The sequence below is a fragment of the Staurois parvus genome, unplaced genomic scaffold (genome assembly GCF_062004578.1).
Source record: "Staurois parvus isolate SC_StPar_1 unplaced genomic scaffold, SC_StPar_1.0 ptg001221l, whole genome shotgun sequence".
In the NCBI taxonomy this organism is placed as follows: Eukaryota; Metazoa; Chordata; class Amphibia; order Anura; family Ranidae; genus Staurois; species Staurois parvus.
Window position 1 is genome coordinate 1451663 of NW_028319017.1, and position 12999 is coordinate 1464661.

General features: G+C 53.8%; 1 protein-coding gene and 4 non-coding genes across 5 annotated transcripts; all 5 read right to left on the reverse strand.

The window, feature by feature from the left end:
- Positions 1-721: 721 nt before the first annotated feature.
- Positions 722-850, reverse strand: LOC149438079 (small nucleolar RNA SNORA35). Its single transcript, XR_016307965.1, has one exon. It is a non-coding gene; the product is annotated as a small nucleolar RNA SNORA35 (small nucleolar RNA).
- A 113-nt stretch (positions 851-963) lies between these two features.
- RPS8 (ribosomal protein S8) lies at positions 964-12924 on the reverse strand. The gene is made up of 6 exons (XM_089660287.1): positions 12812-12924; positions 9976-10082; positions 9508-9607; positions 7242-7417; positions 3283-3412; positions 964-1121 (listed from the first exon to the last, which is right to left on the reverse strand). The coding sequence occupies exons 1-6, from the start codon at positions 12813-12815 to the stop codon at positions 1012-1014; spliced, it is 627 nt and encodes a 208-aa protein (XP_089516413.1). The 5' UTR covers positions 12816-12924; the 3' UTR covers positions 964-1011.
- LOC149438081 (small nucleolar RNA SNORD38) lies at positions 7121-7192 on the reverse strand. Its single transcript, XR_016307963.1, has one exon. It is a non-coding gene; the product is annotated as a small nucleolar RNA SNORD38 (small nucleolar RNA).
- On the reverse strand, positions 9682-9786 carry LOC149438082 (small nucleolar RNA SNORD46). Its single transcript, XR_016307964.1, has one exon. It is a non-coding gene; the product is annotated as a small nucleolar RNA SNORD46 (small nucleolar RNA).
- Positions 10164-10241, reverse strand: LOC149438083 (small nucleolar RNA SNORD55/SNORD39). The gene has a single exon (XR_016307962.1). It is a non-coding gene; the product is annotated as a small nucleolar RNA SNORD55/SNORD39 (small nucleolar RNA).
- Positions 12925-12999: the final 75 nt, after the last annotated feature.

Genomic DNA, 12999 nt, shown 5'->3' on the forward strand with positions numbered 1-12999 from the left:
GTATTGATGCTGTATTGTCTTGTTATATCGTTAAGTGATGAGCAAACTTGGCGCTATATAAATCCAGAATATATATATAAAGTTATAACCCTCCCTTGCTCAAGACGAAATGAGAAGTTTTGCCTATAGTTGTACCTTAACATCCAGTAGTGCAGCAGCCAGGTAATTGGCATTTCAGAAAATGACATCAACTGGAGTCTCCATTTCAATTAAAGTAGAACTCCGGGGTAATGCTAGTCAAGCGTAAAACTGTTCCCCTCCCCCTTCCAACCCAACACGCCTTTAGCAGGAAGATGCAGATACTTGCCTCTTCTCAGGCTGCCCTGGTCTGGGCACATGATCAGCTCCAGGGGAGAGGAGCGAGGCAACAGACAGCCCATAGTAAGCTGGGGGTCATCCGAAATTCCAGCCATTGTTGGAACGCTCTCTCTGCCATGCAGCCAGTGCTGGGGAGGGTTTGAATCATGTGACCACAGCAGCCCAATAGTACGAGCATCTTATTTCTAAAGGGTAGTCAGGTGTAAGCTCGGTATCCCAGAATTCTGCTTTAGGTGTTCCAGTAATTCCATTATGGGTGCTCCAGCCATGCAGAATCTGCATCATTACATGCTCTTCAAGGGTCGCCCCCTCCCCCACTGCTAGGAAGGGGTTAAGGGGCAGAACTGGGAAACGCTGCACCGGGGTGTAGACAAGAGAAGTAGAGGCAGAGACAACCATTTGTAGGTGTCCCCAACTATCGGAAGGGTCGGCCCACAGCAGAGTCCGGCCTTTCTGCAAGAAGGGGATTATTCTGGCACCGGAATGAGACCCCAGAGTCACAAGAAGACTAAGGGGACACTTGACAGTGCGGACAGCAAATACTAAAGCCCCTCCCAGGGCAGCCATCACCCCAAATCACACACAGAGCTCACCCCCCCCCCCCCCCCATAGTCACCTCAAAAAGAAGAGTACACAGACGACGTGTTTAATAAAGTTCTGTTTATTAGATGCCGGGGTGGGGGGGGGGGGTGTTTATTTGCCCTTCTTGGCTTTGATTTTCCTCAGGTAGAACTCCAACTCTTTGCCTTCCAGGAGATATCCGTCAGCTCGGCCACACTGACCCGGCCTAGAGGCGATGCATGCTGCAAGAAGAAGGAACAGTTAGAGACTCCGGGACTCCCATGATGGCGATATCCCAGCCGTTCCAGTCCCACCGCCTGATACAACAGCAGCCCAATGCTCTATGTATATAGATGGGGGCGGCCATATTGGTTATATACATGCTGTGCATCCTGACCAATACAGCAAAGCGACGACTTGACTGCTCCTCTCCACTGCATGTCTACCCAGCGTGCTCATATGCTGACAAATTGTGCAATTCTGTTTTATCTCAGCCGTTCAGCAAAGATGCTGATTGCAGTCGGCCGCTACACAAAGCTTCAAGAATGCAGATGAATCACCAGGAAGTCATCCGAAAGTCCCCCTCCCCCCCCATGCAAAATACGAATTGGGCCTCATGCACACAGGCATTTATGCAGCTGCTGTTTGGGCGTCAGGCGTTTTTGCCTACCACCAGGAAACTCCCCAGCAGTTTATCCGATCTGGGAGCTATGGAGGGGGAGAGTCCCCACTTGCAGAATCTGCTCTAAAAGGGGACCCCGGATGGTGACACGTCTGAGAGACGTATATGAAATTTGAAGTATTTACCCAAGTTGCGATTGGAAGGTGTATGATCCTATCTTGGCAATTGATGACCGCTATCCAATACCACAGGATAAATCTTACATGCGTTTTTATGACGCACTTCTGGTGAGTGTGCAATTTTTACCTCAGATTCACTGCGTGATACACAGAATCTCATCCCACGCATCTACTAGGATCTATTGGATCCCCACGTTTGACCTTATATTGGGACTTTTCATCTCACCGCAATGTGATTTGACATTTGCACTTTATTTATATTACAATATGCTATATATGCCATTTTTACTATTATAGCGCTGCAATATATATATATATTTATTTTTATCTATTTTTATCAGCAGTTTTTGTCAGGGGCGATGGAAAAAAAAAAAAAACAAAAAAAAAAAAAAAAAAACAAAAACAAAAGATTTTCAGCTGTAAACATTCTAATGATAAACACCGCGACCATCTAGCGTTTGGGCTTTTGTAGGAGTGGCTTCGCTAAAAGATGCAGAGGCTGAAAAACACCAACACCAGTAGTATTAGCCAAAGAATGCCGAGTTTTTTTTACATTTCCGAGCATTTTTGCAACACCCAGTGTGCATGAGGCTTTAAACCTCAGACATGAAAAATGAACAAAGCACATCCCTCTATAGTGTGTTCTGGTCTCAGTCCAGAGCACTGAATGTCATTTCTGTCTGCTGCCTCCTTCCTCGGCTACCAGTCACTTCTGACACCAAGAGAAATGATGACAGGGAAGGCGGCCTGAGCCTCAGCTCTGCTCCAGTATGGGGGGTTCCCTTCCCTCCCCTCTGAGCGTTGCAAAGTGTAATTTTAGCTCTCTGCTCCTTTTGTGAACGCTCAAGATAAGCTTTATAAATTCAGCACTTGTACCACCCGAGGCCAGTCACTTCACTGGGTATATGGAGGGTTTACATCCAGAGCACTAGGTGACTGCACACACAGGAACCAAACAGTCCTATGACCCCCCCACCCCTGTGCTATACGGGCAGCACAGGGGCTGAATGGTTAGCACTCTCACCAGGCAGTACTCGGGTCGTTGGTGCCGTGACTGCACCTCCTGTCTGGAGTTTGCATGTTCTCCCTGTGCCTGTGTGGGTTTCCTCCGGGTACTCCGGTTTCCTCCCACACTCCAAAACACATGCTGGGACGTTAACTGTTCCCTGTCTAAATTATGTATATATGAATGTGAGTTAGGAACTGTAGATTGCACGCTCCTCGGGGGCGGGGACTGATGTGAATGTACAATATATATATGTAAAGCGCAGCGTAAATTGATGGCGCTATATAAGTAGCTGGAAAAAAAAAAATAATAGGACTGCAATGTATCAGGAGGGTGACAACACTTTACATTCGGTGTCAGTACCAGATCCTGCATGAATCAGAAAACACCCACAACAGCCAAGTTCCCTCCACCCAAGTACCTCCGCTGACTCTCTGTCCCATCAAACCCCTTCCCCCAGCTCAGCCACAATCATGTGGCCCCTCCCACTGCAAGCCTGATTTTATCTGGTGTGTTGACTTTGTAGAATTTGTTCTGGCAATGACCCCGGCTCACATTGCACCGTGTGGTCTGATCAAGCAGCTGCAGAGACTCACCAAGCAGTTTGCCCTGTTGGAATTGTTCCTCCAGCAGAGGGCTGATCTTTGCCGTCTTTTTGCGATCGTCATATTTTTTCTGGGTTTTCTTCGATCTTTTCTTGTTGAGGATTTCTTCCTCTTCGGGAGTCTAGATGAGGAGGGGGGAGGGGACAACGTTAGAATACAGCACAATATTCACCGACATGGACAATCCCCGCCAATCCAAAAGTCACAAAAATAATGAAAAAGTTCCCCTTATACAACCAATACGAAGACAAAGTTCATGGAAGGCTGGAGCCGGGGTGAGGGCAGCAAGCTGGCAAAGGAAGGTCCGGGATTGGCTGCACACCGACAACAACAATGTGGATTGTCGTTGTGCAGCCAATCCCGGACCTTCCTTCCTGCATGCATGGATCATGGGAGCACCCGATGGAGGCAGTGTGGGGGGAATGCCTGAAGGACACTTGCCTATGAGGAGCACAGCTTTACACCTGTGCCAAAAACTGAATTACTCCTGGATCCCTATCTCCACCACATGACCTGTGGAGGCGCAAGCAGCCATCTGTAGACCTCCTTCACTTCCTATTGCACCACTTCAAGACCTGGCCCTTGGGGCGCAGGGAGCAGCACGCATGGTGCAATGTAGCAGAGAAGCCATCAGGTTGAAATCAGATACAAGGACTAGAACAGAGACACGGAGCCTAAAGAACGTCCAATAAACTGACCAGCAGACCCCCCCCCCCCCCAAAGAAAAAAAAATATATATATATATATATACTCGTTTCATGTCTGTATTCATTGTCAGCGGAGCTCCACCGCCACCATCCTGTACAAATCAATCACCAAGTGATAGAAAACCCCAGTGTGAGCCCCTCCCCCACACACACTGCACAATCCTGCGTGAGCCCCTCCCCCACACACACTGCACAATCCTGCGCGCGCCCCTCCCCCACACACTGCACAATCCTGCGCGCGCCCCTCCCCCCACACAATCCTGCGCGCGCCCCTCCCCCACACACTGCACAATCCTGCGCGCGCCCCTCCCCCAACACACTGCACAATCCTGCGCGCGCCCCTCCCCCAACACACTGCACAATCCTGCGCGCGCCCCTCCCCCAACACACTGCACAATCCTGCGCGCGCCCCTCCCCCACACTGCACAATCCTGCGCGAGCCCCTCCCCGACACACTGCACAATCCTGCGCGAGCCCCTCCCCCATACACTGTACAATCCTGGGCGAGCCCCTCCCCCATACACTGCACAATCCTGCGCGAGCCCCTCCCCCATACACTGCACAATCCTGCGCGAGCCCCTCCCCCATACACTGCACAATCCTGGGCGAGCTCCTCCCCCATACACTGCACAATCCTGGGCGAGCTCCTCCCCCATACACTGTACAATCCTGGGCGAGCTCCTCCCCCATACACTGTACAATCCTGGGTGAGCTCCTCCCCCATACACCGTACAATCCTGGGTGAGCTCCTCCCCCATACACCGTACAATCCTGGGTGAGCTCCTCCCCCATACACTGCACAATCCTGGGTGAGCTCCTCCCAATAGACAACAATGGACAGCTCACTCCATTACCAAGACACAAGTTTATAACCGGGTCCAATCGCTGGATGAGATTCCTCTCCATATAGGATATGTCTGAGACCAATCCAACCAGGTCAGCCAGATAAAAGGAATATCCAATAGAATGCGGCTCTTCCAGCCACATCTTCTAGAATTTTCCACCACATAAATACAGACACAGCCAGGGACTATGAGAGGATGTCATTCAGGATCCGAGAACCCAACAAACTTCTCACAGAAGCATCAGACGCATCTTCATATCACATTTCATACTTTAGAAATCGATTTTCATCTCATATCTACCAGCTGCAGCCAGCAGGAGGGAGCTCCAGACCAGATCAGAAGATGTATTCTACGCCTGCCGGAAGAGCAGGGAGATCAGATTATACAGCAAGTCACAGGACACGCCTCCTAGAGGGAGGTACAGCCGCCCCGCCCAGAGGCAATCCTGCGGTCGGAAGGCCACCAAGCTCACGGCAGAACTGACACCGAACACTCACCTAATTCTACTCAATGGTTATAAAATGACACTGAACAGAAAAAGATGACCCTATAAATGCATTCTATCAGATTCCCGCCATTGGTCCAGGCTACAGTTCCAACCAATCAGTAAGTGAACCTGGACCGGAGCCCGCTAAACCTGGAGCACTCAGGAATCCAATCATAGCGGCCTTTATCCATGTGATCAGCCATGTCCAATGACACGCTGATCGCTGGGAAATGCAATCGCCGGTTCTCGGCTGCACTGTCAGAGCGCGAGGAAAGAACTGCCGAGAATTGGCAATTGTCAGAGGGGGAATCGGCGCCCATCCGGGCCCGGCGGCGACGCCCATCCGGGCCCGGCGGCGACGCCCATCCGGGCCCGGCGGCGACGCCCATCCGGGCCCGGCGGCGACGCCCATCCGGGCCCGGCGGCGACGCCCATCCGGGCCCGGCGGCGACGCCCATCCGGGCCCGGCGGCGACGCCCATCCGGGCCCGGCGGCGACGCCCATCCGGGCCCGGCGGCGACGCCCATCCGGGCCCGGCGGCGACGCACATCAGTGAAGGAGAAAAATGACCTGTTTGCAAAATTTTATAATAGAAACAAAAACTATTTTCCACATTTTTGCTTTTTTTGTTTATAGAGCAAAAAATAAAACCCCCAGCGGTGAATAAATACCACCATTAGAAAGCTGAGACAAATTATAAAAATGTCATTTGGGTACAGTGTTGCATGACTGCGCAATTGTCATTCAAAGTGTGACAGCACTGAAAGCTAAAAATTGGCCTGGTAAGGAAGGGGGTAGAAGCGGCCTGCGGGCAGGAAGGGGGTAGAAGCGGCCTGCGGGCAGGAAGGGGGTAGAAGCGGCCTGCGGGCAGGAAGGGGGTAGAAGCGGCCTGCGGGCAGGAAGGGGGTAGAAGCGGCCCGGTAGGCAGGAAGGGGGTAGAAGCGGCCTGCGGGCAGGAAGGGGGTAGAAGCGCCCGGCGGGCAGGAAGGGGGTAGAAGCGCCCGGCGGGCAGGAAGGGGGTAGAAGCGCCCGGCGGGCAGGAAGGGGGTAGAAGCGCCCGGCGGGCAGGAAGGGGGTAGAAGCGGCCTGCGGGCAGGAAGGGGGTAGAAGCGGCCTGCGGGCAGGAAGGGGGTAGAAGCGGCCTGCGGGCAGGAAGGGGGTAGAAGCGGCCCGGCGGGCAGGAAGGGGGTAGAAGCGGCCCGGCGGGCAGGAAGGGGGTAGAAGCGCCCGGCGGGCAGGAAGGGGGTAGAAGCGCCCGGCGGGCAGGAAGGGGGTAGAAGCGCCCGGCGGGCAGGAAGGGGGTAGAAGCGCCCGGTAGGCAGGAAGGGGGTAGAAGCGCCCGGTAGGCAGGAAGGGGGTAGAAGCGCCCGGCAGGCAGGAAGGGGGTAGAAGCGCCCGGCAGGCAGGAAGGGGGTAGAAGCGCCCGGCAGGCAGGAAGGGGGTAGAAGCGCCCGGTAGGCGAGGGGTTAAATTTTCAAAATGAGACTAGTGTGCAAAAAAAAAAAAAAAAAGCGATCATTTGTCTGATATTTTGATCGTCTCCCAGGCTTAACAGTCATCATTAGTATTGTTTAACCGACTCCCAAAATTTTATAACAGAAACAAAAAGTTTTTTATATTTTTTTAATACTAAAGGAAACAGTCTTAGATAAAAAAAAAAAATGTAAAAAAAAATGTCATATGGGGGGTGGAAGGGGGGTGCCACAGCCCAAGTCCAGTCACCAGAAGCAGCCTCGTTCTGTTGTGCACACCCTGTTCTCAGACGGTTAGACTCCGGCACACACACAGATCTTCCTCAGATATGACGGTTTCACCACTTGCACTCAGTAGCAGAACTGGACATAAGGTATCATCACTGGAAGATCGGAACATGAAGTCGCCCCCCCCCACCCCCGACCAGCACACACTCACCAGTTTGGCTCCCTTCTTGCGCCCGAGCGGTGTGGCGTAGTGCGCCTCGTACCACTGTCTGTAGGGGGTGCTGTCGATCAGGACGATGCAGTTCTTCACCAGAGTCTTGGTTCTGACCAGCTCGTTGTTCGATGCGTTGTACACCACGTCAATGATTCTGGTCTTCCGGGTGCAGCCTGTGCGGGGGAGGGGAGTATAGGTGTCAGAATCGCACAAAAATAAAGCCAACCACGCCCGTCTATTGGAGGAGAGGACACAGGACTCCGCCCCCACACTGCCAGATTAAAGGGGACCTCTGCCGAGAGAAGCCTTCACACTGCCGCCAACCTTCTGGACACAACTGGCTGCCCAAGGCTCAAAACTGACCCAGAATAAGCATGCGGCAAGTGAACACCAGATATGTACACTTATTCCAGGTCAGGGACTGACGGCCGGGACAGCCAGGCCATCGGCATTTCCAGAGGGGACAGCCAGGCCATCGGCATTTCCAGAGGGGACAGCCAGGCCATCGGCATTTCCAGAGGGGACAGCCAGGCCATCGGCATTTCCAGAGGGGACAGCCAGGCCATCGGCATTTCCAGAGGGGACAGCCAGGCCATCGGCATTTCCAGAGGGGACAGCCAGGCCATCGGCATTTCCAGAGGGGACAGCCAGGCCATCGGCATTTCCAGAGGGGACGGCCAGGACAGCCAGGCCATCGGCATTTCCAGAGAGGGGCTGGCAATGGCAGCCCATGTAGCTCTCGGTAAAGGATTTCCTTATACCTTCGATGTACAGCGAAACAACTTTATGTTTTAGTTTTGGATGGAGGGATTAGGACCCCTGTCCAGCTTTTACTGCTGCCTGTCCCTATTGGGGGGGCACTGAGTGACACTTCCGAGGGGGTGAGGAAGGGGTTGGATGCTTCATTAAGGGGGGGAAAACACTTCAATGGGCTGGAGCAATGCTTTCATAGCATATGGGGGCTAATGCTTCCCAGGGGGTGGGGGACTAAGGAACACTTCAATGGGCTGGGGGTGGAGCAATGCCTCACGGGGGGGGGGGGGGGGGGGGGGGGGTGAGCAACGCTTCCCAGAGGGTGGGGGAAGGGGATGGGTAATGCTTCATGGGGGGGGGGGGGGGGGAATTAAGGAACGCTTCCATGGGCTGGGGGTGGAGCGGAACGCTTCCATGGGCTGGGGGTGGAGCGGAACGCTTCCATGGGCTGGGGGTGGAGCGGAACGCTTCCATGGGCTGGGGGTGGAGCGGAACGCTTCCATGGGCTGGGGGTGGAGCGGAACGCTTCCATGGGCTGGGGGTGGAGCGGAACGCTTCCATGGGCTGGGGGTGGAGCGGAACGCTTCCATGGGCTGGGGGTGGAGCAATGCCTCACGGGGGGGGGGGGGGGGGCTGAGCAACGCTTCCCAGGGGGTGGGGAAAGAGATGGGTAATGCTTCATTGGGGGGGGGGGAATTAAGGAACGCTTCCATGGGCTGGGGGTGGAGCGGAACGCTTCCAAGGGCTGGAGGTGGACGGGGTTGGTTGGGGGCTGACTAACACTTCCCAGGGGGTGAAGGGTTTGGGTAATGCTTCACTGGAGGAGACTAAGGGACACTTCAATGGGCTGGGGGTGGAGCAATGCTTCCATGGCATGAAGGGGGGGGTTGGTCAAGTAACGCTTCCCCCCAATGGACACCTAACAGGGAGTATAACCCGACCTTACTCCATCCAAAAAGAAAAAAAAAAAGTTTTGTTTTTAGTTGAACTTTAATGCTTTCCCAGATCAGAGATCCCACGGCTGCAGAGCACCAAACCCTCATCAAGGTAAAGCATGGAGTGGGCGGAGCCCCGAGAGTCGCATGGAGTGGGCGGAGCCCCTAGAGTCGCATGAAGAAGCAAGGCGCAATCAGTGTAACTATGACGAATCCCGGCACGGTGAGGGGCCACAGGTCAGAATGACCGAAATCTCCTCACATAGGGGACACAGTTATCATCACATGCGCTGCACTGTTCATGCATTTGTAATTCGAGGGGGGGGGGGGGGGGTGTTTCTAAAATTAGTGCAGCGCTGAATAGAAACCAATCAGCTTCCAGGTTTATTGCTTCATTGAACAAACTGAAGTCAGAGCTGATTGGCTGATGATTCTGAGCGCCCCCGTTTCAGTAAATCTCCCCCATTGAGAGCCTCAGACTGCCCCATTCCCAACCCCTCCCAGACCCGCCAGCAAGAGAGGAATAGGCGTGCGCCATCATTGCCTCCATGCCGGGCCGCGGACGCTTCACTTACACTCGGATCCCCAGGAGAAGTTTCCGGCGTCCAACCTCAGAGCGCGGTACTTCTTATTTCCTCCCCGGACTCTCACGGTGTGGATACGGCGCGGGCCGATCTGTAAGGGAACAAAAAATCATATGAAACAAAAGTTCCCCGGAATGTTGAGGCGGAGTTAGAGGCGGAGCCTGCAGCACATCAGTGTAACTATGACAAGCCTATCACTGGCCGGCAGATGTCACAGGACCAAGACGGTCCGGTCTGCCAGCCTAAGGTCCGTACTTCATCATGTGTGCTGCCAGGGACACGGCGCCGCTCAGCTGCATTACCACCTATGGAAGGTCCCGGCACAGCGGAGGCACCGAGACCGGAGCTGTACCCGGGAGATGGAGCCTCGGCTGAGCCAGGACAGACAGGTTCTCTCTGATATAAAGTATTGATGGCCTGTTACCGCCCCCCCTCCGATCATTCTACACAGCTCCGTACCTTGGTGTTGGCGGCGGGGCGGCCCAGCTCATACTTCCTCTTCTTGTGGTACGGCTTCCTTTTGCCTCCGGTCTTGCGGCGCTTGTGCCAGTTATCCCTTGAGATACCTGTGAGGGGGGCAGACAGATGGGGGTGAGGGGACAGATAATTGGGGAACCCTTCTTGGGGGGGTGGGGGTGGGATGGAGGGGAGCGCTCAGTTCTCCAAGGAGATTCTCCACACCGCAGCTTCAGGAAAAGCAGCATGTAGTCTCATCATGGCACTCCCCCCTCCACCTATACCCAAGGATCCAACCGCGCCCCCCTCCCAATACCCAAGGGTCCAACCGCGCCCCCCTCCCAATACCCAAGGGTCCAACCGCGCCCCCCCTCCCAATACCCAAGGGTCCAACCACAATACCCCCTTATACCCAAGGGTCAGTCCCCCCACCTATACCCGAGGGTCAAATCCTCCCCCCCTCCACCTATACCCGAGGGTCAAATCCTCCCCCCCTCCACCTATACCCGAGGGTCAACCCCTACTCCCCCTCTCCACCTATACCCGAGGGTCAACCCCTACTCCCCCCCTCCACCTATACCCGAGGGTCAACCCCTACTCCCCCCCCCCCCCCCAAGCCCCACCACCTATACCCGAGGGTCAAACCCCCCTTAGCTATACCCAAGGGTCAAACCCCCCCCCCCCTCCGCCTATACCCGAGGGTCAAAACCCCCCTCTATACCTGAAAGTCAACCCCTCCCCCAACCAATCCATACACGGGTTGACAACATACATGGTACAAATTGTTCCAGTATACTCCATATACCTTCATATAATAAAATACTCCCAACATCCACATAGAAAACATCTCCATCCGCACTATAGAGAGGACCCCCCATACAGAATCTCTCTACCTACCCATCCCCCTATACAGGGATCCACAATATATAAATATATATATACACACACATACATACACATATATACATACATACATATATATAGATCTCCATGTACTCCTGTGTATTGTACCGCCATACATTCATATATCATACTACAGTTATATATAGAAGATCCCTCTGTATGGGAGATACACATCACCAGGTATACAGACTGTATGGAGGGATTGCCATCTATAGTGCAGATGGAGATATATAATCCTGCTATATACATTACATACACTGTATTACCCCTCCATATCATGTGATTCAGGTGTTCCAATCCCCTCCATATCATGTGATTCAGGTGTTCCAATCCCCTCCATATCATGTGATTCAGGTGTTCCAATCCCCTCCATATCATGTGATTCAGGTGTTCCAATCCCCTCCATATCATGTGATTCAGGTGTTCCAATCCCCTCCATATCATGTGATTCAGGTGTTCCAATCCCCTCCATATCATGTGATTCAGGTGTTCCAATCCCCTCCATATCATGTGATTCAGGTGTTCCAATCCCCTCCATATCATGTGATTCAGGTGTTCCAATCCCCTCCATATCATGTGATTCAGGTGTTCCAATCCCCTCCATATCATGTGATTCAGGTGTTCCAATCCCCTCCATATCATGTGATTCAGGTGTTCCAATCCCCTCCATATCATGTGATTCAGGTGTTCCAATCCCCTCCATGGACACAGGTGTATACAATCCATCCCCTAGGCATGCAGACTGCTTCTACAAACATTGGTGAAAGAATGGGTCGCTCTCAGGAGCTCAGTGACTCCAAGCGTGGTCCCGTGATAGGTGGCCACCTGGGCAATAAGTCCATCCGTGACATTTCCTGGCTACTAAATATTCCACGCTCAACTGTTAGTGGCAATGCAAAGCGGCGGATGCTGTGGTGTAAAGCACGCCGCCACTGGACTCTAGAGCAGGGCAGACGTGTTCTCTGGAGGGACCAATCACACTTCTCTGTCTGGCAATCCAATGGACATGTCTGGGTTTGGCAATTGCCAGGAGAACGGTACTTACCTCACTGCATTGTGCCAAGTGTAAAGTTTGGTGGAGGGGGGATTATGGTGTGGGGGTGTTTTTCAGGGGTTGGGCTTGGCCCCCTAGTTTCAGTGAAGGGAACTCTTAAGGTGACATTTTGGACAATTTCATGCTCCCAACTTTGTGGGAGGAGTTTGGGGATGGCCCCTTCCTGGTCCAACATGACTGCACACCAGTGCACAAAGCAAGGTCCATAAAGACATGGAGGAGCCAGTTTGGGGTGGAGGAACTTGACTGTCCTGCACAGAGTCCTGACCTCAACCCCATAGAACACCTTTGGGATGAATTAGAGTGGAGACTGTGAGCCAGGCCTCCTCCCCCGACATCAGTGCCTGACCTGGAAGAATGGTCCAACCCCCCCCCCCCATATATATGTTCTGTATATACAGAATATGGGGGGGGGTAATTAGGGGTCTCAATGGGTATGGGGGTTGCACACTATGAGGGGTTGTGATGACCATTATTGGGGTCCCATGGAGGGGGGGTTGCACACCACGGGGGGCCTGTGATGACCATTAGTGGGGGACCCTATGGAGGGGAGTTGCACACTATGGGGGGCTGCAATGACAATTAATGGGGCCCCATGGAGGGGGATGGGGGGGGTAAATGTGCAGCACATGGATAGGTAAGCCCCAGCAGAGTCCGGGCCTGGCGGAGAAGCGCGGCCTCCTCTCCCGTGTATAGGACGGCTCTGGCCTCCATGATGGCGGTCGGAGATCTCTCAGCCCTCCCGGACCCCCCTTTTCCCGGAGTTCCCCCCTCTTCTTGGTGCCCGGGGCCCCCACTATCACCCTCGGGGTCGGGTCCGGGCGGAGCGGCGGTTCCCGGGGGAGGATGGCGGCGGATAGCGGAGCGGACAGCAGAACGTACCCATGTCTCAGGCGCTGGCTGGAAAGAGGAAGTCGCAGAGGATCTCGGGAGAGTTTGTTCCCGGGGAAGTCACGCGAGAGGACCAACGCTTGGACGTCATTTCCCGCGACGCTGAGACGGACGGGGAAACCATGGCAACAGCGTGCGGAAGACTTTCAGGGGGCGTGTCCGCATGTGTAAGGATTGTG